The sequence below is a fragment of the Pleurodeles waltl genome, chromosome 3_1 (assembly GCF_031143425.1).
Source record: "Pleurodeles waltl isolate 20211129_DDA chromosome 3_1, aPleWal1.hap1.20221129, whole genome shotgun sequence".
NCBI lineage: Eukaryota > Metazoa > Chordata > Amphibia > Caudata > Salamandridae > Pleurodeles > Pleurodeles waltl.
This window is the reverse complement of record NC_090440.1, coordinates 1,598,828,831-1,598,855,119: the sequence shown is the minus strand read 5'-3', so window position 1 is coordinate 1,598,855,119 and position 26,289 is coordinate 1,598,828,831. Positions and strand designations below refer to the sequence as shown.

At 52.7% G+C, this 26,289-nt stretch overlaps 1 protein-coding gene across 1 annotated transcript in view; it reads left to right on the top strand.

Annotated features, from left to right (window-relative positions):
- The window catches only part of ACVR2A (activin A receptor type 2A), a 249,853-nt gene that overhangs the window by 88,700 nt on the left and 134,864 nt on the right, over positions 1-26,289 (top strand). The window contains exon 5 of the mRNA XM_069225237.1: positions 14,642-14,785. Coding sequence (XP_069081338.1) covers positions 14,642-14,785 — 144 coding nt within the window. The remainder of the gene's footprint in view (positions 1-14,641; positions 14,786-26,289) is intronic.

Here is a 26,289-nt window from a genome sequence, read left to right as displayed (position 1 = left end):
GGCGGTAAGTTAATTACTCAATATATTCACTAGTAACCAAAAACAGGTAAGTACACAGTAGGAAAAAAGTGCAAATAGTGAAAAATCACAATAGGTTGCAGTGGGCCTAGGGGGAACATAAACCATATACTAAAATAGTGGAATGCGAAAGTCGGTTTCCCACCTAGGCAAGTGCAGTGTGTAGAGGGCAACTGGGAGAGTAAGAAAACACCAAAGGTAAGTTAAATAACCCACCCCAGAGCCCAGGAAAGCAGGAGTAAAACACAGCAAGTTTCCTAAAATACACTAGAAGCCTTGATAGAAGCTAGTGGAAGGACCAGAAGAGACTGCAAGACACCAATGATGGATTCCTGGACCTGAAGACCTGTGGAAGAAGAGGACCAAGTCCAAGAAGCACTGAAGTGTCTAGGGAGAACAGGAGCCCCTGCTAACCCGGATGAAGGTGCAAAAGAAGAACCACTGGTGAGAAGACAGTCAGTACTGCACCAAATAAGACCGATGCAGGTTCCTGGTTAGTGCTAAAGATGCCTCACACCAGATGGATGAATGTAGTCTGGTTTGCGTCACTGGATTCCGCCAACAAGCATTGGTAAACACAAAGCTCGTGGTTAGCGGAAAATGATGCTCCCGGGCCAGGAAAGGGCCAGGTCGACTCTACCCAGGGGAGGAGAGACAGAGAGGGCTGTCAGCAACTCGGAGAGTCCTCAGAAGACCAGGCAGCGCGCACAGGAGTCCCACAGCCCGGGGACAAAGAAGGTACAATTGGAGGCCCACGCAGCACGACCCAAAGAATTCCCACGCCACCAGATAACCACTCAGGAAGCTGTGCGTCGCAGGATGGAGTGCTGGGGGCCTAAGCTGTGCTGTGCATGAAGAACTTCTTGGAAGGTCGCACACAAGCCTTGGTAACTGCAAGTCGCACTGTACATGGGGAGGCAAGCTCCTACCTCCACCAAAGTTGGACAGCTGGACGTTGGGACTGTCTGAGTCACTTTAGTCTAGTCTACCACCTGTGTTGATGGATCCATGCCTGTCATCTGGAGAGGGGACCTAAGCCACCGGTCGTCGCTGCAGAGAGGTGCCTGCTGAAGCAGGGAAGTGACTGTCACTCCACAGGAAAATCTTTCGGTTCTTCTGGGGCAGGCTGAAGACAGCCAATCCTCGGAGAGTGCATGACCTGAAAGCTGTTGTAGATGCTGGCAAGAGGTGAAGTTACAAAGTTGCTGAAGTCGTCTTTGCTTCTTTGTTGCACTTTTGTAGAGTTCTTGGAGCAGTCAGTGGTTGATTTATCGGTAGAAGATGAAGTAAAAGATGCAGATGATTCCTGCATTCCGAATCTGAAGAAATACCAAGAGGAAAGACCCTAAATAGCCCTGAAAGGGGGACTGGTCACCTAACCAGGTAAGCACCTATCAGGAGGGGTCTCTGACGTCACCTGCTGGCACTGGCCGTTCAGATGCTCCCAGAGTTCCCTGATGTAGGAAAGTACCATCTTGCCTGGCATGTTACCCCCATATTTCACTGTATATATGTTGTTTTCGTTGTATGTGTCACTGGGACCCTCCAGCCAGGGCCCCAGTGCCCATAAGTGTGCCCTGTATGTGTTACCTGTGTTATCACTAACTGTCTCACTGAGTCTCTGCTAACCAGAACCTCAGTGGTTATGCTCTCTCATTTCTTTCCAAATTGTCACTAACAGGCTAGTGACCAATTTCACCAATTTACATTGGCATACTGGAACACCCTTATAATTACCTAGTATATGGTACTGAGGTACCCAGGGTATTGGGGTTCCAGGAGATCTATATGGGCTGAAGCATTTCTTTTGCCACCCTTAGGGAGCTCTGACAATTCTTACACAGGCCTGCCATTGCAGCCTGAGTGAAATAACGTCCACGTTATTTCACAGCCATTTACCACTGCACTTAAGTAACTTATAAGTCACCTATATGCCTAACCTTTACCTGGTAAAGGTTGGGTGCTAAGTTACTTAGTGTGTGGGCACCCTGGCACTAGCCAAGGTGCCCCCACATTGTTCAGGGCAAATTCCCCGGACTTTGTGAGTGCGGGGACACCATTACACGCGTGCACTATACATATGTCACGACATATGTATAGCGTCACAATGGTAACTCCGAACATGGCCATGTAACATGTCTAAGATCATGGAATTGTCGGCATTGGGGAGACAATTCCATGATCCCCTGAGTCTCTAGCATAGACCCGGGTACTGCCAAACTACCTTTCCCGGGGTTTCACTGCAGCTGCTGCTGCCAACCCCTCAGACAGGTTTCTGCCCTCCTGGGGTCCAGCCAGGCTTGGCCCAGGAAGGCAGAACAAAGGACTTCCTCTGAGAGAGGGTGTTACACCCTCTCCCTTTGGAAAAAGGTGTCAGGGCTGGGGAGGAGTAGCCTCCCCAAGCCTCTGGAAATGTTTTGATGGGCACAGATGGTGCCCATCTCTGCATAAGCCAGTCTACACCGGTTCAGGGATCCCGCAGCCCTGCTCTGGCGCGTAACTGGACAAAGGAAATGTGAGTGACCACTCCCCTGACCTGCACCTCCCCTGGGAGGTGCCCAGAGCTCCTCCAGTGTGCTCCAGACCTCTGCCATCTTGGAAACAGAGGTGCTGCTGGCACACTGGACTGCTCTGAGTGGCCAGTGCCAGCAGGTGACATCAGAGACTCCTTCTGATAGGCTCTTACCGGTGTTGCTAGCCTATCCTCCTTCCTAAGTAGCCAAACCTCCTTTTCTGGCTATTTAGGGTCTCTGCTTTGGGGAATTCTTTAGATAACAAATGCAAGAGCTCATCAGAGTTCCTCTGCATCTCTCTCTCTTCACCTTCTGCCAAGGAATCGACCGCTGACTGCTCTGGAAGCCTGCAAAACTGCAACAAAGTAGCAAAGACGACTACTGCGACCTTGTAACGCTGATCCGGCCGCCTTCTCGACTGTTTTCCTGGTGGTGCATGCTGTGGGGGTAGTCTGCCTCCTCTCTGCACTAGAAGCTCTGAAGAAATCTCCTGTGGGTCGACGGAATCTTCCCCCTGCAACCGCAGGCACCAAAAGACTGCATCACCGGTCCTCTGGGTCCCCTCTCAGCACGACGAGCGTGGTCCCTGGAACTCAGCAACTCTGTCCAACTGACTTCCACAGTCCAGTGGCTCTTCAGTCCAAGTTTGGTGGAGGTAAGTCCTTGCCTCCCCACGCTAGACTGCATTGCTGGGTACCGCGTGATTTGCAGCTGCTCCGGCTCCTGTGCACTCTTCCAGGATTTCCTTTGTGCACATCCAAGCCTGGGCCCCTGACACTCTAACCTGCAGTGCACGACCTCCTGAGTTGTCCTCCGGCGTCGTGGGACCTTCCTTTGTGACTTCGGGTGAGCTCCGGTTCACTCTTCTTCGTAGTTCCTGTTCGGCACTTCTGCGGGTGCTGCTTGCTTCTGAGTGGGCTCTTTGTCTTGCTGGACGCCCCCTCTGTCTCCTCACGCAATTGGCGACATCCTGGTCCCTCCTGGGCCACAGCAGCATCCAAAAACCCAACCGGGACCCTTGCAGCTAGCAAGGCTTGTTTATGATCTTTCTGCACGGAAGCACCTCTTCAAGCTTCTTCACGACGTGGGACATCCATCCTCCAAAGGGGAAGTTCCTAGTCCTCTTCGTTCTTGCAGAATCCACAGCTTCTACCATCCGGTGGCAGCTTCTTTGCACCCACAGCTGGCATTTCCTGGGCATCTGCCCACTCCCGACTTGATCGTGACTTTTGGACTTGGTCCCCTTGTTCCACAGGTACTCTCGTCCGGAAATCCATTGTTGTTGCATTGCTGGTGTTGGTCTTCCTTGCAGAATTCCCCTATCACAACTTCTGTGCTCTCTGGGGAACTTAGGTGCACTTTGCACCCACTTTTCAGGGTCTTGGTGTGGGCTATTTTTCTAACCCTCACTGTTTTCTTACAGTCCCAGCGACCCTCTACAAGCTCACATAGGTTTGGGGTCCATTCGTGGTTCGCATTCCACTTCTAGAGTATATGGTTTGTGTTGCCCCTATACCTATGTGCTCTCATTGCAACCTATTGTGACTGTACATTGCTTGCACTGTTTTCTATTGCTATGACTGCATAATTTTGGTACTGTGTACATATATCTTGTGTATATTTGCTATCCTCATACTGAGGGTACTCACTGAGATACTTTGGCATATTGTCATAAAAATAAAGTACATTTATTTTTAGTATATCTGTGTATTGTGTTTTCTTATGATATTGTGCATATGACACTAGTGGTACAGTAGGAGCTTCACACGTCTCCTAGTTCAGCCTAAGCTGCTCTGCTAAGCTACCCTTTTCTATCAGCCTAAGCTGCTAGACACCTCTTCTACACTAATAAGGGATAACTGGACCTGGTGCAGAGTGTAAGTACCCCTTGGTACCACTACAAACCAGGCCAGCCTCCTACACCTGACCATCCTGAAAACAAGATGGCAGAACCCAGGGAAACTCTGGAGGAGCTCTGAGCACCACCCCTGGGGTGGTGATAGACAGGGAAGTGGTCGTGCCAGAGCAGGGATTGGGGGTCCCTGAACCAGTGTAGATTGGATTATGCAAGGAGGACACCATCTACGCCCTTCAAAACATTTCCAGGTGCTCTGGGAGGATACCCCCCATGCTTGTAACACCTATTTCGAAAGGGAGAAGGTGTAACACCCCTCTCCCAAAGGAAATCCTTTGTTCTGCCTTCCTGGGTTTGAGCTGCTGAAGCACCAGGAGGGCAGAAACCTGTCTGAGGTGGCAGCAGCTGGGGCTGCCTGGAAAACCTCAGAAGGCTGGTATGGCCGTGCTGGGGGTCCACTGTGGAGCTCCCAGAGTGCATGGGATTGCAAACCAATACTGGGATCAGTATTGTGGTACAATTCCCAATTGTTAAACACCTTACATGGCCAGATTCGTAGTTACCATTGTGAAGCTAGGCATAGGTTTTGACCTATGACTAGTTCACACTTAAAATGGTCGTCCCTGCACTCACGCAGTCTGGGGAAATGGGCCTGGATGACGTGGGGGCCCCTCTGCTACTGCAGGGGTGCCCTCACACTCAGGTACTTTGCACCCAGCCTTGAGGGTCTGACGGCCTGGCTTATAGGTGACTTATAAGTGACCTTGTACAGTGAAAATGGCTGTGAAATAGTGCTTTCACTATTTCCCACAGTGGCAGTCCTGTAGAAGCCTTTGCATGGTCTCCCTATGGGTGGCAAAATAAATGTTGCAGCCCATAGGGACCCTTTGGAACACCCATGCCCTGGGTACCAAGGTACCTTATACTAAGGACTTATAAGGGGTGACCAGTATGCCAATTTGGAGTGAAATACCAGGTCACCAGTATGTGAGGAAACATTTGGAACCAGAGAGAGCATAAGCACTGGAGTTCAGGTTAGCAGGACTCCAGTGACACAGTTAAGCTTACTGACAAAAACAGTGAAACATACTGACAAGTAGGCCACATACCATAAGCACAGTGGTCCTGACAAGCAGGATGCCAATGACACAGTCAAAACACACTGACAAACAGGCCGAAAATGGGGGTAACCTTGCTGGAAAGAGGCTACTTTCCTACAATGTTTCTATAGATTGCCTCAAACTTTGGCACACAATAGTGTATGCAGCTGGAGTGAAAATCGTCTATCTTAAGGCGACTGGGAATTCCCTTGGACATGTTCATAGGGAACGGTTGCAGAAGATCGTGAGGTAGAACAATCTGAAATGCAGGCCCTGAACACCTTGAATAGATTAACATGTGCAAAGGAACAATGCAACCCAGGTTGGAGAATAACTGGAGAAAGAAAACAATGAAGCTATAACTGAAGTCAGAAACCGCACTTTGAGGAGCTTTATCCATAACCTTTGAAAACCTCACCAAAATATTAGCTAAGTGTGCGCACATATTTAGTCACTGAGACTTGTACAATTAGACCCATTTGTACACCCATTCTCAATTTAACTCCCTTGAAATCAGACGGATGCAGATATACAAATAATTGCAGAAATGTTGTGGCGTAAACAGATTTTACATGCATCAATATTTCGTATCAGATATGCATGTGCCCAAAAGCACATACTTTCCAAGCCCATTCCCCAAACAATGATAGGTGACAAGACACGCTTATTTCCTGTCTACTGAGAAGGTGTTTGAGCCCAAAGCTGCCCCTGAAAATATGCTGGACTTTAAAGGCAGAGCAAAGATATTGAGAGTACAAGGTCTGTCAGGGCGATAGCCAGGAGTAAAACCTCACGTAAACATACTTTCTCGCTATCTCACACACATTCACAACTTCACAAACACATTCACAACTTCACAAACACATTCACAACTTCGCACACACAAACACATTCACAACTTCGCACACACAAACACATTCACAACTTCGCACACACAAACACATTCACAACTTCGCACACACAAACACATTCACAACTTCGCACACACACACATTCACAACTTCGCACACACAAACACATTCACAACTTCGCAAACACATTCACAACTTCACACACAAACACATTCACAACTTCACACACAAACACATTCACAACTTCACACACAAACACATTCACAACTTCACACACAAACACATTCACAACTTCACACACACATTCACAACTTCACACACACACATTCACAACTTCACACACACACACATTCACAACTTCACACACACACACATTCACAACTTCACACACACACACTCACAACTTCACACACACACATTCACAACTTCACACACACACACACACACACACACACACATTCACAACTTCACACACTCACATTCACAACTTCACACACACACATTCACAACTTCACACACAGTTGTACACACTGCTCAAATTAAATGTGTTCTAAATCTGCAATGCTTTCCTTTCACTTACACAGCACTCGGATCTTGGTGACAATTGACTGATGATTACACACAAAAAGGCCTCTCGACAGCAGCATGAGATACATGTCACTGATTTGACTCCATCTGGCTGTGGCTCGCAGTGAGGGAGACAGGCTGGCCAAACAGCCCAGCAACGGCAGAAATGTCCAGTCACTGCACGGCTTGACAATAAGAATTTACAGTGATTGGTCATGCTCCATGGGCAGAGCTATGTGCACAAACTGCACCAGCAACTGCGTCGCACAGCTAATCCAGATGCTGCACCCTTGCTGTTACACAGTATGAAAGCAGCGCCAGGATTGGCTCAAGCGGGGCAACTCGCCTCTCATTAGGAGACTGAGAGCCTGCAGCTTTCAGCACCCCCCACTCACTAATGTGCAGTTGAGAGAAGCCACTAGTGTGCATGTTGGGCTGGCCTGAAAAAGGTAGCTGTCCAACCCGACATGCGCACTTTGTAGCCCAGGTGCCCTGCGCTGCTACCCATGTGTGTCTATCACACTTGAAGTCCCACCCCTTTCGGAGCCGTCATTGCACCCACAGCTGAAGTTTAGCTTGCAGTCGCGCTAATTGGATTACAATTCTTATAAGTGTGTTCCTACTGTATGCCTGCCAGTATATTCACATAATAAATAAAGGAGTGGGGGGGGCAAAATATCAGAGGGTCAGTGCCCCAAGGCAGAAACCACCCCTGATTACAAAACCTGCTCATCACAAGTTGGGGTATGTTTTGGAAACTGAAACAGACTAGCTATTTTTTAAGAAACTGATCATGCAATTTTAATAGATTAACCACGCTGTCATGTTAGCAAAAGTAATATGTAGGAAATACAATGTATAATGTTTCAAATTTAATGGCAAAAAAAACTCAACCATAGGAAGAACCTTAATGCCTACCCTTGCAATAATGACGTAATGGCAAACGTAGTTCACACCTACAGTACCACAGTGTGCACCATTAGGAATTGCATTGCTAATGATTAAATATGACATAAAGACAAGAATGGAGAAGCCCTAATGAGATACAGCAAGTAGTGTTATACACTACCATATTGGGAAAAGTTATAATGTACGACAGCACCTCTGAACCATAAAAACAGAGGGACCATTCATTGCCTTACATATATACGCATACAGAAATTGTGCGATCACCATTTCAACCAATTACCCGTTCACATACCTAGTCGCATTTTTTTTTTTATCTTACACACTCAACATACTTGCTCGTTCTCTTCTCCACATCGTATTTACATACGTGTTTGCGGAGGTGTGAGTTAAGGCAAATTGAATGTTTGAGTATTGTGAAGCTTGATGCTATAGTTACGTAGTACTTCAAAATGTGAATATCATTACATTTTTACGCTGTAGCAACTATTAAAACCCCCGTCAACCTTAACACCCATTTAGTTTGTTTTTGCGGGCATACATATAAATGTACATATAAGTGTGCGTTCGTCTCTGCTTTGTTTTTTGTTGTTTTTGTATTGGGTGTTTTCCTGTTTGCCTGAATTGATGTACAAATAATGTTTGCAGAATTTACCACGTGTTATTTTGGCATAATATAGTGATATGTTTATGAGCAACTTGAGACGATGCTTGACACTTTCTCAACTATAATACTGCCTACAAATCCTAGATCTCTTCTTGAGTTATGCATTAAAATAATCTCCTGTACATCATTTACTTTTTTTCAAATACCCGGAACTCAATATAAATTCTATAACCTAATTATTTTGATGGAAACGTACATCTGAACCAATGAAAATGTATTGTGTGAAATGTTTAAGTAATTTCCCCGCGGTATCGAACTTCACTTGGGAACATAGCTGCACTATATTACTGTTTGATTTGGAGTAACACATACTAAGAAATTAAAAGCCTCATTTTTTAAGGCAAAATCTTATTCCAGGCCGCATCCTCTATTCGTTTCTTGTGCACCTTTCTTCAGAGTTTCATTTTCCTTGCCTTATTAGGGCATAAACCTCAAAGAGCTAGTGTTTGTTTTTATTGCCAGACTTACCTGTCTTTAGAGGTTTCTTTTCTCAAAAGGAGCATACATGTCGCAGAGGTTTGTTTTACATGATTGGCTATCCGTTTGTAGACCGAGATGGCACATGTGTAAAATCTTGCCAATCAGTTCCCCCGAATCAGTCTCCTGCAACTTGTTTCAGGGATGCATTTTGTAACTCTTCAGGTGCAACGAGCGACAATGCTTGACTTAGGAGACAGAGTGTAAAGCATTAAAATAATATCACAAACCAGTAATTAAATAAAACACAGGACGCAGTTTAAAAATCCAAAACCAATTTATAAAAATAGATGATATTTTTATCTTTAAAATGACACGAAAACAAATAGAATCGGATAAGGGGAACCGGAGAGATGAATTTGGAAAAATTGTTTTCTAGCGCCTAGAAACAAAAAGCGCCAATCTGGTCGCACGTCGACCGGGGAAAAGTCAAAGTTTAAGGCCGACCGCGATGGAGCCCGGCTCGGCTACAGCCCGCGGGAGGCCTTGGTCAAAAGTTTACCTTCGGGCTTAGTCGTTTTTCTGAGGATTTTCTTCAGCTGGACGAACCTGCCAGTTCAGTCCGACCTCTTGGAACTCTTCTCCGGATACGCGGCGCGGGAGCCCTCGGTGGAGATTTTTACCTTCGGACTTAGTCGTTTTTTCGAGGTGAAAATCATTCGACCGGGGCAAACCTGGATCTTGATCCGACATCCTTGGAGCCCTCCTCGGATACGCTGTCTGGGAGGTCCTGATCAACTTCCTACGTTCGGACTTAGTCTCTTTTTTAGAGATTTTCTTCACCAGGACGAACCTGCAAGTCAGGCTGGGTCGCGGTTGAGGCAAGCCGGCTAGAGTTGCCGCAGCAGGTCGGTCCCTCTATAGAGCTTTTTTCCAAAAGTTCTCCAAACTTCTGGATCTTCTTCCAGATGTTCCTTTAAGGTTCTTTTGGGGTTCACAGCTCACCCCAAGGTTCCAGAGGCTCTGAGATGATCCTCGGGGGTGTGGACTACAACTCCCAGAATGGACCTGGCGCAAACTCCTTTTTGGCCACTGGACATTGGTCAGCTGGTTAGTTTCTTCAGGAGTTGGTGCAGGGAACTCTGGTTTGCAATTTTTCACATGTAGCAAACAGGGAGTTCCTCCTTGAACCAGTTGAAGCCAGGCAAAATCCTTCTTGTGGTGAAGCCCAAGTGTGCAGCTGGTGCAGTCCTTCAGAGTGCAGGGTCCAGGCCAGGGGCCCAGCAGGCCAGTCCTCCTTCTCCTGTGGTTCTTCCTTCTTGGAATCTGAGGTGTGGGTGCAGGTCTGCCAGTTTTATCCCTACTCCTGGGTGAAAAACAGGGTGGGGGGGGGGTCCTGTTTCTCCAATCAGGAGGAGGGTCCTTCCCCCTGTGATGACCACTTCCTGGGAAGTGTGGCAAAAATCAGTCCCAAGGAGTAACATTCCTCAAAAATCTATCATGGCTGAAAGTGATTTTTGGAGGTTACATATGGCTGAGCACACCCACTGATGTGGCTAAAAATCCTATACACACCCCTCTCCTGCCCTCTCCTAATCTAATCAAGGGGACACCTAATTGTCTGGGTTTGCAGGATGTGGGGGTGTTGCTGGGTTGCTCCAAATGTCCTTCTCTGCCTTTGAAAACCAGTTTGGCAGCCCTCCCCATCTGCTGAGGGGAGATCTCCTCCCACAGGGACATCTCTTTGTGTGAAGCCAGGCCACTTCTCACCTCACCAAGGCAGCCTGACCAATCAGAGCACTGCAGCAAAAACACTGCAGGGCTGAAGTTGGCAACTTTTCAGGTAAAGTCAAACTCTTTACCTGAACAAGTTATATTAAATCCAACAACTGGAAGTTGTGGGATTTATTATAACAATTAATTTGATACCAAACTTCTGTTATCTGGTACTTAAGGGGAAGTTTAAAATTAAAATAAAGTCTCCCCATTCTAGCCTATGGAGGCCATTCACTACAATGAGTACATGGGGCACACCTTAGGGGTGACTTATATGTAAATATACGGTAGTTTAAGACTTTGGAACTACTTTTAATTCCAAAGTCGAATTTGCATATAACTTTAATTTAAAAGCAGCCAACAAGGCAGGCCTGCCTTTAAAATGACACTGGGCACCTCAGCAGTGCACCTATGGGTGCACTACCTATGCTGAGGTCCCTAAACCCACGTGCCCTACCATATACTAGGGACTTAGGGACTTTATAGGTAGGTTGACTTAGCCAATTATAATTAGCCTAATTTGCATTCTGATTTTACACAGAGCACAGGCCCTCGGACTGGTTAGCAGTACCCAGGGCACCATCAGAGTCAGGAAAACAACAGCAAAAAGTGGAAAATGGGGGAAAAAAGTTAGGGGGCCTCTGCAGTTAGCCCTATTCTCTCACAGTAAGGGTGGCATAATCAGAAAGGTGTGCTAGTGTGCTTCTGGGGCCAGTGTATGAAGACATCAAGGCCTTGATCTCTCAATCCCGTTCCTGCTAAGAAGTAACTCATCAAAACTTCACTGCAGCCAGATAAGGAGGTCTCCACTGCTCCGACTATCTGAAACTCCATTAATTTTCACGCTTGCTCAGGTTACAAAAGATACTGGCATAGAAATGAGTATAAGTGAAGATATAGGCACTCAGGACGTGCATTTTTAACTGTTATTTCTCCTTTTTTGCTACTACAGTCTCTCCCTTTCCTCCCCCTTAAGCTCCCCAGCGCAGGGCTACTGCATGCAGGGTTCACGATCCCACTTACTTTCCCCTTTCTCTATCTGAAACTAAATTGTATTGGCAGGATTCAAGCACAGCTGCAGCGCTGCCTCTCTCCTGCAGAGTCTGCTAAGTTCTACAGGCTTAAGCCTAGTGTTAACCTTCTCACCAATGCAAAGAGGCCTTGTTGGTTGCAGTTGCCATCGCAGCACATTTCATTTCCCGTCTCCCTCTTCCAGGAGGAAGACTTGTCCGGGTGCAGGTGTATCAGTACTCTTGTTTCTGACTGGTAGGCAACAGGTACAGGTAGCCACTCCAGAGTCTGGTTGTGGCAGGCTCCAGTGTCACTGATGGTCTCCAGTGGTTCTCAGGCCCTCTTCTGGGCTTAGTGGGCGGGGTAAGATGTCACCAGGTCACTACAGGATTTTGTCAGACAGTGGTGTAGCTGAGACGCCAACAGTGTTTGGTCACTGTCTTCAGCCTCTCAAGTCCAGTCTGTTAATGTGGTGGCAAAGTCCACTCCGACCACACTTCTGACTTTACTGTCGTTTTGTCTGCTTCGAGGCAAAACTTTTGTCACAGTGGCACAGTCCACTTGGGCATGCTTCAGGACAGTGCTCCGGCTAGCCACTTTGGCGAGAGAGACAATGTTCTTATGCAGGAGCCTACCAGTCTTTCTCTTGTGAGTCTGTTGTGGACAAACCCTTCGCTCTCAGGTCAGCTGGTTCTGTTCTGGTAATCAGTTCCTCCAGCTGGGTTGGCTCACTCCTTCCCTCTTCTTAAAAAACAAAAAAAAACAAACAAAAAAAAGGCCAGCTTTCAGGTGTCTTAACAGGGAGGCAGCTCTTACTTCCAGGTCAGACTCCAGGTGATATCCCCTCACCTCCTGGAAACTGACTATCAGCAGACACTCTCTGTGGTTGCTTAGCAGTTCAGTGTTTTAGTCTGCAGAGTACACCCTTCTTTGTCCAGAGAGAACTTGGAACTGGAAAAACAAGTGGGTCAACAGCTTCTATTTTTATTAAGATTTCCATACTCAACCTTTGTCTAGATTGATGCTCTCCACAGCAGGGTTGTCTACACATTAAAGCACCTACAGCAGCGGCATAAAGACCTGTAAGCATTCTGCACTTTATCAACCACACTTAAGTCATCAGGAAGAGGGACAAAAGGCTAGCCTCACCTAAAGGACCCTTCACGTACTGGAATGTTAGCAGTACACTTCCAGTGTGTGGAGAAACAGTCGCCTCCATTTCGTGTATATGAACAGGCCAAGAGCTTCCAAAATGGAACCCACAGGCCTCCATATTCTGCTTCACACACATACTTTATATATATATTCCCCACAAAGGCCACACAAATTCAAATGTGCAAACATGCACTGGTATGTTAGGCCGAGGACCTGCATAAGCTTGTAGAAGTAGAACCTTATGTAAGTGGACTGGTATAAAAGTGCTTTTTTCACAAAGATAAAAAGATCACAACTATGGTTCAGAAAACCTCATTACGCTGACAGCACGGCTGTACATACAAAACTCATGATAGTCTGTCATATCCTTGTTTATCCCACAAAAGAGAGCATGCTTTGCGCGGCCCTCCTCGTCAAGCATCTTACTTATGTCATCGGACAAACCTTCGCATAAATGCTATATTACCACTAGACTGGCAATGTAATCAAAAACTTGGATTCCAGATTCTCGCAGTTGGGCACCAAGGGCAGGGCAACATGACTGTACTGTGTGTGGGACATTGCTGTCCCAAAAGTAACTAAGTAGTTCACCAAAAGCTGTGTGCCAATAATGGTCAGGACAAGCTATGTTCTGCAGCTTCCACAGCCATGTTCATAAAGGACACCTCTACTTTTGTCTGTATAAAACAAACCTTGTTTCCTCCTCTTGTGGGCCCTCTACATGTTGTCCCAACACCTAATGATAGGGACATACCATTATTTTCTTTTAAACCATAAACAAGCGCCTAACCATCAAGACTTGCAAGATGTTGACTTTGTTTGAGGCCCTGACACCATTTAAGAACATAGCCTTGTTATAATCTGTAGACATCACCATACATTGACCATGTGCTTATCGCCCAGGGTCCCAGTAACATCCTTTGGTGTACACTCGGTGGGACTTGGAGTTTATATAAATAAAGCCAGGGATTTGGGATCTTGTGGCCAGCTTTGTCTCATGCGTTCATACATATGCAGTACATCACACTTTCATGGCCACGGTTGCTATTATCTTCTACATTTCCTATGGTACAGCTACGCAATCGTCATTTTTCAGTCTGCTGTTTAGAATTCACCAGGACCAAATCAATGTGGCTGACATATTGTGTGCGCATTTTTCTGTTTGTGCTATAGGCGCCACTCCACATGCATGCTAGCCCCATGACGCTTCAAGATGGGATGAGCAATTTGTTTGCTACAGCTTGATAAGCTTGTTTGCGTGAAACATCTCATGCATTATTTGCTTCCCATTGTTGACTTTATTTTTCTTTCTTAACTTTCTAATGTAAAATATGAGACCGAGTAGAACAATGTTACCTGTTTTGGTGGTTCTTCTAGTTCTTTCTCTCCTGTTCAAAACACTCTCCCACTTGCCGCGCTTTCATTGGTCAAAGCAGTCTCGGATAAATTCCTTTTTAACGAGGGTCCCCATCTACACAAGGGTGGGGATTGTGGCCACTTTGTGTCCTCATGCGTACTGGCACAAGGTTCTGAAATAACTACTTGGACGTACAATTTTTGGTGTGGCCACTAGGTGGATACCTAGCCATAGGTTTGACAGGAGACCCTGTGGACTAAGTCTCTTTTAAGGTACTTTATAATTTTGATTTATCAAATTCTTACATTACTTGAATAGCAAAGATACTTTTAGAAACACTCCACCTGTGTTTTGTTTGGTTGAAAATATTGCATGTTTTCTTGCTTGATTTACCAGTAGATATGGGTACCGTTAAAGTATTCTTACATTTCTTTGGTGTATGTTTTAGGACCCAGGGCCGCCACCACCATCCCCTCTGATGGGGTTGAAGCCATTGCAGCTGCTGGAGGTTAAAGCTCGGGGAAGGTTTGGCTGTGTCTGGAAAGCTCAGTTATTGACTGAATATGTAGCTGTAAAAATATTCCCTATTCAGGTATGAGCGCAATTAAATAAACCTTTGACGTGAAATGTTCATTTCTTTGTATTTTTCCTGGCAGAAGGCTAATTGAAATGTAGGCATTTAAAAATTAACTTCACATCATCAGTAGTTCAGCACCATTTATCATTGGTATACCACTTTCTCAACAAGTGGAACCCATAAACTTGCATCAGAGTCAGACACCTGACAAAGATTTATTTCTGCTGCTACTCACTAAAGTTTAGACTGAATGCTTGCTTGCCAAATAGTCTGTTATTGGCCTTTTCTAAATTTTGCTCTTATGCAGTCAATGCAGCATTTAGCCAATTTTATTCAAATTTTCAACTGTTTACGAGTGAAAATAGCCGCCTGTGTTGACTTCATTCACAATGTCTTTCATCATTTTGAACAAATGTGGTTTGCTTTCCATGAAACAGTGAATTACAGTATGTTAAAATTTGAACGGGAAGTTGTGTTTTTGCTTTACGCAGTTTTGCATTGTGGTTATTAGTGCTACTAAAGCATAGTTTAAAAAGTTTCTTAAATAAAACTGCACTGCTGAGGCTCCAAAAGCGAGTTAAAACATCTCATGTCCCCCTTTTGCAAAAGGGCCTCAAATCTCTGAAATTCTTACGACATAGTTCTAATGGCCAGATGGAACACTGTTGAAGATTTTCCTGTAATATTTCGAAATCTTTTTCCCCAGTTGCACATAGCTTGACCGAATCTTAAAACTATTGAAGCCAAATTAAATTAAACAGTCTTTGCAGGAAATCATTCCATATTTGCACTGTGATCAGAAATGCCCTTTTTAGCCACTCCCTCCCTTGTGTACTTATCCTAATTCTCTGTTGCTCTCGCCTGCCAAAACTCCCCTGTCTGTCACCTTGCCCCAGCACCTCCCTCCCATCTTCTGTTGTCCGTGTGTTAGCTCCCAACCCCTCCCTACAGATCCATTGGCAGTCTGCTTGCTAGTCGCCCACCACCCCTTCGCTGTTTCTTGCCCACAGGCCGCCCTCCCTCCAGTGCCTGTTGCCTCCGATGTGTGTTCTTTCCACCCACCCTCTGTTGACCCAAAATCTGTTGACCCAAAACCCTCTGTTGACCCAAAACCCTCTGTTGACCCAAAACCCTCTGTTGACCCAACCACTCTGTTGACCCAACCACCCACCCTCTGTTGACCCACACAACCACCCACCCACCCACCCTGTTGACCCACCCACCCTCTGACCCACCTACCCACCCACCCTCTGACCCACCTACCCACCCTCTGTTGACCCAAATGTTGACCCAAATGTTGACCCAAAACCCTCTGTTGACCCAACCACTCTGTTGACGCAACCACCCACCCTCTGTTAACCCAAACACACTCCCTCTGTTAACCCAAACACACACCCACCCTCTATTGACCCACACAACCACCCTCACCCACCCACCCTGTTGACCCACCTACCCACCCACCCTGTTGACCCACCTACCCACCCACTGTTGACCCACCCTCCCTCCCTCTGTTGACCCACCCTCCCTCCCTCGACCCTCCCTTCCTCGACCCTCCCTTCCTCTGTTGACCCACCCTCCCTCCCTCTGTTGACCCACCCACCCTCCCTCCCTCTGTTGACCCATCCACCCTCCCTCCCTCTGTGGACCCTCCCTCCCTCCCTCTGTTGACCCACCCACCCTCCCTCCCTCTGTTGACCCACCCACCCTCCCTCCCTCTGTTGACCCACCCTCCCTCCCTCCCTCCGTTGACCCACCCTCCCTCCCTCCCTATGTTGACCCACTCTCCCTCCCTCCCTATGTTGACCCACTCTCCCTCCCTCTGTTGACCCACCCACCCTCCCTCCCTCTGTTGACCCACCCACCATCCCTCCCTCTCTGTTGACCCACCCACCCTCCCTCCCTCTCTCTGTTGACCCACCCACCCTCCCTCCCTCTCTCTGTTGACCCACCCACCCTCCCTCTGTTGATCCCACCCACCCTCCCTCCCTCTCTCTGTTGATCCACCCACCCTCCCTCCCTCTGACCCACCCACCCACCCTCCCTCTCTCTGTTGACCCACCCACCCACCCTCCCTCTCTCTGTTGACCCACCCACCCACCCTCCCTCTCTCTGTTCACCCACCCACCCACCCTCCCTCTCTCTGTTCACCCACCCACCCTCCCTCTCTCTGTTGACCCACCCACCCACCCACCCTCCCTCTCTCTGTTGACCCACCCACCCACCCACCCTCCCTCTCTCTGTTGAACCAACCACCCTCCCTCCCTCCCTCTGTTGACCGACTCACCCTCCCTCCCTCCCTCTGTTGACCGACTCACCCTCCCTCTGTTAACCCACCCACCCTCCCTCTGTTGAGCCACCCACCCTCCCTCCCTCTGTGGACCTTCCCTTCCTCTGTTGACCTTCCCTTCCTCTGTTGACCTTCCCACCCTCCCTCTGTTGACCTTCCCTCCCTCCCTCTGTTGATCTTCCCTCCCTCCCTCCCTCTGTTGACCTTCCCACCCACCCTCCCTCCCTCTGTTGACCCAACCACCCACCCTCCCTCCCTCTGTTGACCCAACCACCCACCCTCCCTCCCTCTGTTGACCCAACCACCCACCCTCCCTCCCTCTGTTGACCCAACCACCCACCCTCCCTCCCTCTGTTGACCTTCCCTCCCTCTGTTGACCTTCCCTCCCTCTGTTGACCTTCCCTTCCTCTGTTGACCTTCCCTTCCTCTGTTGACCTTCCCTTCCTCTGTTGACCTTCCCTCCCTCCCTCTGTTGACCTTCCCTCCCTCCCTTCCTCTGTTGAGCCAACCACCCTCCCTCCCTCTGTTGACCCACCCTCCCTCCCTCTGTTGACCTTCCCTCCCTCCCTTCCTCTGTTGACCCACCCTCCCTCCCTCCGTTGACCCAACCACCCTCCCTCCCACCCTCCCTCCCACCCTCCCTCCCTCCGTTGACCCACCCACCCTCCCTCTGTTGACCCACCCACCCATCCTCCCACCCTCCCTCTGTTGACCCACCCACCCTCACACCCTCCCTCCCTCTGTTGACCCACCCACCCTCACACCCTCCCTCCCTCTGTTGACCTTCCCTCCCACCCTCTGTTGACCCACCCACCCTCCCTCTGTTGACCCAACGAACCACCCACCCACCCTCTGTTGACCCAACCAACCACCCACCCTCCCTCTGACCCAACCACCCATCCTCTGTAGAGCCAGTCACCCACCCACCCACTGTTGACCCAAAAACGTTGACCCAGCCACCCACCCTCTGTTGACCCAACCACCCACCCTCCCTCCCTCTGTTGACCCATCCACCCTCTGTTGACCCAACCACCCACCCTCCCTCTGTTGACCCAACCAACTACCCTCCCTCTGTTGACCCAACCACCCATCCTCTGTAGAGCCAGCCACCCACCCACTGTTGACCCAACCAACCACCCACCCTCCCTCCATCTGTTGACCCACCCACCCTCTGTTGACCCAACCACCCACCCTCCCTCCCTCTGTTGACCCAACCACCCACCCTCCCTCTGACCCAACCACCCATCCTCTGTAGAGCCATTCCACCCACCCACCCACTGTTGACCCAAAAACGTTGACCCAGCCACCCACCCTCTGTTGACCCAGCCACCCACCCACCCACCCTCTGTTGACTGACCCACCCACCCACCCTCTGTTGACTGACCCACCCACCCACCCTCTGACTGACCCACCCACCCTCTGACTGACCCACCCAAAAACCAACCCACCCACCCTCTGTTGACCCAGACACCCACCCACCCTCTGTTGACCCAGACACCCACCCACCCACCCTCTGTTGACCCAGACACCCACCCACCCACCCTCTGTTGACCCAGACACCCACCCACCCACCCTCTGTTGACCCAGACACCCACCCACCCTCTGTTGACCCAGACACCCACCCACCCACCCTCTGTTGACCCAGACACCCACCCACCCTCTGTTGACCCAGACACCCACCCACCCACCCTCTGTTGACCCAGACACCCACCCACCCTCTGTTGACCCAGACACCCACCCACCCACCCACCCACCGTTGACCCAGACACCCACCCACCCTCTGTTGACCCAGACACCCACCCACCCTCTGTTGACCCAGACACCCACCCACCCTCTGTTGACCCAGACACCCACCCACCCTCTGTTGACCCAGACACCCACCCACCCTCTGTTGACCCAGACACCCACCCACCCTCTGTTGACCCAGACACCCACCCACCCACCCACCGTTGACCCAGACACCCACCCACCCACCCACCGTTGACCCAGACACCCACCCACCCACCGTTGACCCAGACACCCACCCACCCACCGTTGACCCAGACACCCACCCACCCACCGTTGACCCAGACACCCACCCTCTGTTGACCCAGACACCCGCCCACCCACCCTCTGTTGACCCAGACACCCGCCCACCCACCCTCTGTTGACCCAGACACCCGCCCACCCACCCTCTGTTGACCCAGACACCCGCCCACCCACCCTCTGTTGACCCAGACACCCGCCCACCCACCCTCTGTTGACCCAGACACCCACCCACCCTCTGTTGACCCAGACACCCACCCACCCTCTGTTGACCCAGACACCCACCCACCCACCCACCGTTGACCCAGACACCCACCCACCCACCCACCGTTGACCCAGACACCCACCCACCCTCTGTTGACCCAGCCACCCACCCACCCTCTGTTGACCCAGACACCCACCCACCCACCCACCCTCTGTTGACCCAGACACCCACCCACCCTCTGTTGACCCACCCACCCACCCACCCTCTGTTGACCCAGACACCCACCCACCCACCCACCCTCTGTTGACCCAGACACCCACCCACCCTCTGTTGACCCAGACACCCACCCACCCACTGTTGACCCAGACACCCACCCACCCTCTGTTGACCCAGACACCCACCCACCCTCTGTTGACCCAGACACCCACCCACCCTCTGTTGACCCAGACACCCACCCACCCTCTGTTGACCCAGACACCCACCCACCCTCTGTTGACCCAGACACACACACACACCCACCCACCCTCTGTTGACCCAGACACACACACACACACACACCCACCCACCCTCTGTTGACCCAGACACACACACACACCCACCCACCCTCTGTTGACCCAGACACACACACACACCCACCCACCCTCTGTTGACCCAGACACACACACACCCACCCACCCACCCTCTGTTGACCCAGACACACACACACACACCCACCCACCCACCCTCTGTTGACCCAGACACACACACACACACACACACACACACACACACCCACCCACCCTCTGTTGACCCAGACACCCACCCACCCTCTGTTGACCCAGACACCCACCCACCCTCTGTTGACCCAGACACCCACCCACCCTCTGTTGACCCAGACACCCACCCACCCTCTGTTGACCCAGACACCCACCCACCCACCCTCTGTTGACCCAGACACCCACCCACCCTCTGTTGACCCAGACACCCACCCACCCTCTGTTGACCCAGACACCCACCCACCCTCTGTTGACCCAGACACCCACCCACCCACCCTCTGTTGACCCAGACACCCACCCACCCTCTGTTGACCCAGACACCCACCCACCCTCTGTTGACCCAGACACCCACCCACCCACCCTCTGTTGACCCAGACACCCACCCACCCACCCTCTGTTGACCCAGACACCCACCCACCCAGACACCCACCCTCTGTTGACCCAGACACCCACCCTCTGTTGACCCAGACACCCACCCACCCTCTGTTGACCCAGACACCCACCCACCCTCTGTTGACCCAGACACCCACCCACCCTCTGTTGACCCAGACACCCACCCACCCACCCTCTGTTGACCCAGACACCCACCCACCCTCTGTTGACCCAGACACCCACCCACCCACCCTCTGTTGACCCAGACACCAACCCACCCACCCTCTGTTGACCCAGACACCAACCCACCCACCCTCTGTTGACCCAGACACCCACCCACCCTCTGTTGACCCAGACACCCACCCACCCTCTGTTGACCCAGACACCCACCCACCCACCCTCCCTCTGTTGACCCAGACACCCACCCACCCACCCACCCTCCCTCTGTTGACCCAGACACCCACCCACCCACCCTCCCTCTGTTGACCCAGACACCCACCCACCCTCCCTCTGTTGACCCAGACACCCACCCACCCTCCCTCTGTTGACCCAGACACCCACCCACCCTCCCTCTGTTGACCCAGACACCCACCCACCCACCCTCCCTCTGTTGACCCAGACACCCACCCACCCTCCCTCTGTTGACCCAGACACCCACCCACCCTCCCTCTGTTGACCCAGACACCCACCCACCCTCCCTCTGTTGACCCAGACACCCACCCTCCCTCTGTTGACCCACCCACCCACCCTCTGTTGACCCAGCCACCCACCCACCCTCTGTTGACCCAGACAAAAACCCACCCACCCACCCTCTGTTGACCCAGACAAAAACCCACCCACCCTCTGTTGACCCAGACAAAAACCCACCCACCCACCCTCTGTTGACCCAGACAAAAACCCACCCACCCTCCCTCTGTTGACCCAGACACCCACCCACCCTCTGTTGACCCAGACACCCACCCACCCTCTGTTGACCCAGACACCCACCCACCCTCTGTGTACCCAGACACCCACCCTCCCTCTGTGTACCCAGACACCCACCCTCCCTCTGTGGACCCAGACACCCACCCACCCTCTGTTGACTGACCCAGCCACCCACCCACCCTCTGTTGACTGACCCAGCCACCCACCCACCCTCTGTTGACTGACCCAGCCACCCACCCACCCTCTGTTGACTGACCCAGCCACCCACCCACCCTCTGTTGACTGACCCAGCCACCCACCCACCCTCTGTTGACTGACCCACCCACCCACCCTCTGTTGACTGACCCAGCCACCCACCCTCTGTTGACTGACCCAGCCACCCACCCTCTGTTGACTGACCCAGACACCCACCCTCTGTTGACTGACCCAGACACCCACCCTCTGTTGACTGACCCAGACACCCACCCTCTGTTGACTGACCCAGACACCCACCCTCTGTTGACTGACCCAGACACCCACCCTCTGTTGACTGACCCAGACACCCACCCTCTGTTGACTGACCCAGACACCCACCCTCTGTTGACCCAGACACCCACCCACCCACCCTCTGTTGACCCAGACACCCACCCACCCTCTGTTGACCCAGACACCCACCCACCCACCCTCTGTTGACCCAGACACCCACCCACCCTCTGTTGACCCAGACACCCACCCACCCTCTGTTGACCCAGACACCCACCCACCCACCCTCTGTTGACCCAGACACCCACCCACCCACCCTCTGTTGACCCAGACACCCACCCACCCACCCTCTGTTGACCCAGACACCCACCCTCTGTTGACCCAGACACCCACCCACCCACCCTCTGTTGACCCAGACAACCACCCACCCACCCTCTGTTGACCCAGACAACCCTCTGTTGACCCAGACACCCACCCACCCACCCACCCTCTGTTGACCCAGACAACCACCCACCCACCCTCTGTTGACCCACCCACTGTTGACCCAGACACCCACCCTCTGTTGACCCAGACACACACACACACACCCACCCACCCTCTGTTGACCCAGACACACACACACACACACACCCACCCACCCACCCTCTGTTGACCCAGACACACACCCACCCACCCTCTGTTGACCCAGACACACACCCACCCACCGTTGACCCAGACACACACCCACCCACCCTCTGTTGACCCAGACACACACCCACCCTCTGTTGACCCACACACCCACCCTCTGTTGACCCAGACACCCACCCACCCTCTGTTGACCCAGACACACATCCACCCACCCACCCTCTGTTGACCCACACACACCCACCCACCCTCTGTTGACCCAGACACACACCCACCCACCCTCTGTTGACCCAGACACACACCCACCCACCGTTGACCCAGACACACACCCACCCACCCACCCTCTGTTGACCCAGACACACACCCACCCACCCTCTGTTGACCCAGACACACACCCACCCTCTGTTGACCCAGACACCCACCCACCCTCTGTTGACCCAGACACCCACCCACCCACCCTCTGTTGACCCAGACATTCAACCACCCACCCTCTGTTGACCCAGACATTCAACCACCCACCCTCTGTTGACCCAGACATTCAACCACCCACCCTCTGTTGACCCAGACACACACCCACCCACCCTCTGTTGACCCAGACACACACCCACCCACCCTCTGTTGACCCAGACACACATCCACCCACCCACCCTCTGTTGACCCAGACACACATCCACCCACCCACCCTCTGTTGACCCAGACACACATCCACCCACCCACCCTCTGTTGACCCAGACACACATCCACCCACCCACCCTCTGTTGACCCAGACACACACCCACCCACCCTCTGTTGACCCAGACACACACCCACCCACCCTCTGTTGACCCAGACACACACCCACCCACCCTCTGTTGACCCAGACACACACCCACCCACCCTCTGTTGACCCAGACACACACACACACACACACCCACCCACCCTCTGTTGACCCAGACACACACACACACACACACACACACACCCACCCACCCTCTGTTGACCCAGACACACACACACACACACACCCACCCACCCTCTGTTGACCCAGACACACACACACACACACACACACACACACACACCCACCCTCTGTTGACCCAGACACCCACCCACCCTCTGTTGACCCAGACACCCACCCACCCTCTGTTGACCCAGACACCCACCCACCCACCGTTGACCCAGACACCCACCCACCCACCCTCTGTTGACCCAGACACCCACCCACCCACCCTCTGTTGACCCAGACACCCACCCACCCTCTGTTGACCCAGACACCCACCCACCCACCCTCTGTTGACCCAGACACCCACCCAGACACCCACCCACCCTCCCTCTGTTGACCCAGACACCCTCCCTCTGTTGACCCAGACACCCACCCACCCTCCCTCTGTTGACACAGACACCCACCCACCCTCCCTCTGTTGACACAGACACCCACCCACCCTCCCTCTGTTGACACAGACACCCACCCACCCTCCCTCTGTTGACCCAGACACCCACCCACCCACCCTCTGTTGACCCAGACACCCACCCACCCTCTGTTGACCCAGACACCCACCCACCCACCCTCTGTTGACCCAGACACCCACCCACCCTCTGTTGACCCAGACACCCACCCACCCACCCTCTGTTGACCCAGACACCCACCCACCCTCTGTTGACCCAGACACCCACCCACCCACCCTCTGTTGACCCAGACACCCACCCACCCTCTGTTGACCCAGACACCCACCCACCCTCTGTTGACCCAGACACCCACCCACCCACCCTCTGTTGACCCAGACACCCACCCACCCTCTGTTGACCCAGACACCCACCCACCCTCTGTTGACCCAGACACCCACCCACCCTCTGTTGACCCAGACACCCACCCACCCTCTGTTGACCCAGACACCCACCCACCCTCTGTTGACCCAGACACCCACCCACCCTCTGTTGACCCAGACACCCACCCACCCTCTGTTGACCCAGACACCCACCCACCCACCCTCTGTTGACCCAGACACCCACCCACCCTCTGTTGACCCAGACACCCACCCACCCACCCTCTGTTGACCCAGACACCCACCCACCCACCCTCTGTTGACCCAGACACCCACCCACCCACCCTCTGTTGACCCAGACACCCACCCACCCTCTGTTGACCCAGACACCCACCCACCCACCCTCTGTTGACCCAGACACCCACCCACCCACCCTCTGTTGACCCAGACACCCACCCACCCTCTGTTGACCCAGACACCCACCCTCTGTTGACCCAGACACCCACCCTCCCACCCACCCTCCCTCTGTTGACCCAGACACCCACCCTCCCACCCACCCTCCCTCTGTTGACCCAGACACCCACCCACCCACCCTCCCTCTGTTGACCCAGACACCCACCCACCCACCCACCCACCCTCTGTTGACCCAGACACCCACCCACCCTCTGTTGACCCAGACACCCACCCACCCACCCTCTGTTGACCCAGACACCCACCCACCCTCCCTCTGTTGACCCAGACACCCACCCACCCACCCTCCCTCTGTTGACCCAGACACCCACCCACCCTCCCTCTGTTGACCCAGACACCCACCCACCCTCCCTCTGTTGACCCAGACACCCACCCACCCTCCCTCTGTTGACCCAGACACCCACCCACCCACCCACCCACCCTCCCTCTGTTGACCCAGACACCCACCCACCCTCCCTCTGTTGACCCAGACACCCACCCTCCCTCTGTTGACCCAGACTCCCACCCACCCTCCCTCTGTTGACCCAGACTCCCACCCACCCTCCCTCTGTTGACCCAGACTCCCACCCACCCTCCCTCTGTTGACCCAGACTCCCACCCACCCTCCCTCTGTTGACCCAGACTCCCACCCACCCTCCCTCTGTTGACCCAGACTCCCACCCACCCACCCTCTGTTGACCCAGACACCCACCCACCCTCTGTTGACCCAGACACCCACCCACCCTCTGTTGACCCAGACACCCACCCACCCTCTGTTGACCCAGACACCCACCCACCCTCTGTTGACCCAGACACCCACCCACCCTCTGTTGACCCAGACACCCACCCACCCTCTGTTGACCCAGACACCCACCCACCCACCCACCCACCCTCTGTTGACCCAGACACCCACCCACCCACCCTCTGTTGACCCAGACACCCACCCACCCACCCTCTGTTGACCCAGACACCCACCCACCCACCCTCTGTTGACCCAGACACCCACCCACCCTCTGTTGACCCAGACACCCACCCTCTGTTGACCCAGACACCCACCCACCCACCCTCTGTTGACCCAGCCACCCACCCACCCTCTGTTGACCCAGACATATACCCACCCACCCTCTGTTGACCCAGCCACCCACCCACCCACCCTCCCTCTGTTGACCCAGACACCCACCCACCCACCCTCCCTCTGTTGACCCAGACACCCACCCACCCTCCCTCTGTTGACCCAGACACCCACCCACCCACCCTCCCTCTGTTGACCCAGACACCCACCCACCCACCCACCCACCCTCGACCCAGACACCCACCCACCCACCCTCTGTTGACCCAGACACCCACCCACACCCACCCACCCTCTGTTGACCCAGACACCCACCCACCCACACCCACCCACCCTCTGTTGACCCAGACACCCACCCACCCACCCTCTGTTGACCCAGACACCCACCCACCCTCTGTTGACCCAGACACCCACCCACCCACCCTCTGTTGACCCAGACACCCACCCACCCTCTGTTGACCCAGACACCCACCCACACCCTCCACACCCACCCTCTGTTGACCCAGACACCCACCCACCCACCCTCTGTTGACCCAGACACCCACCCACCCACCCTCTGTTGACCCAGACACCCAGACACCCACCCACCCTCTGTTGACCCAG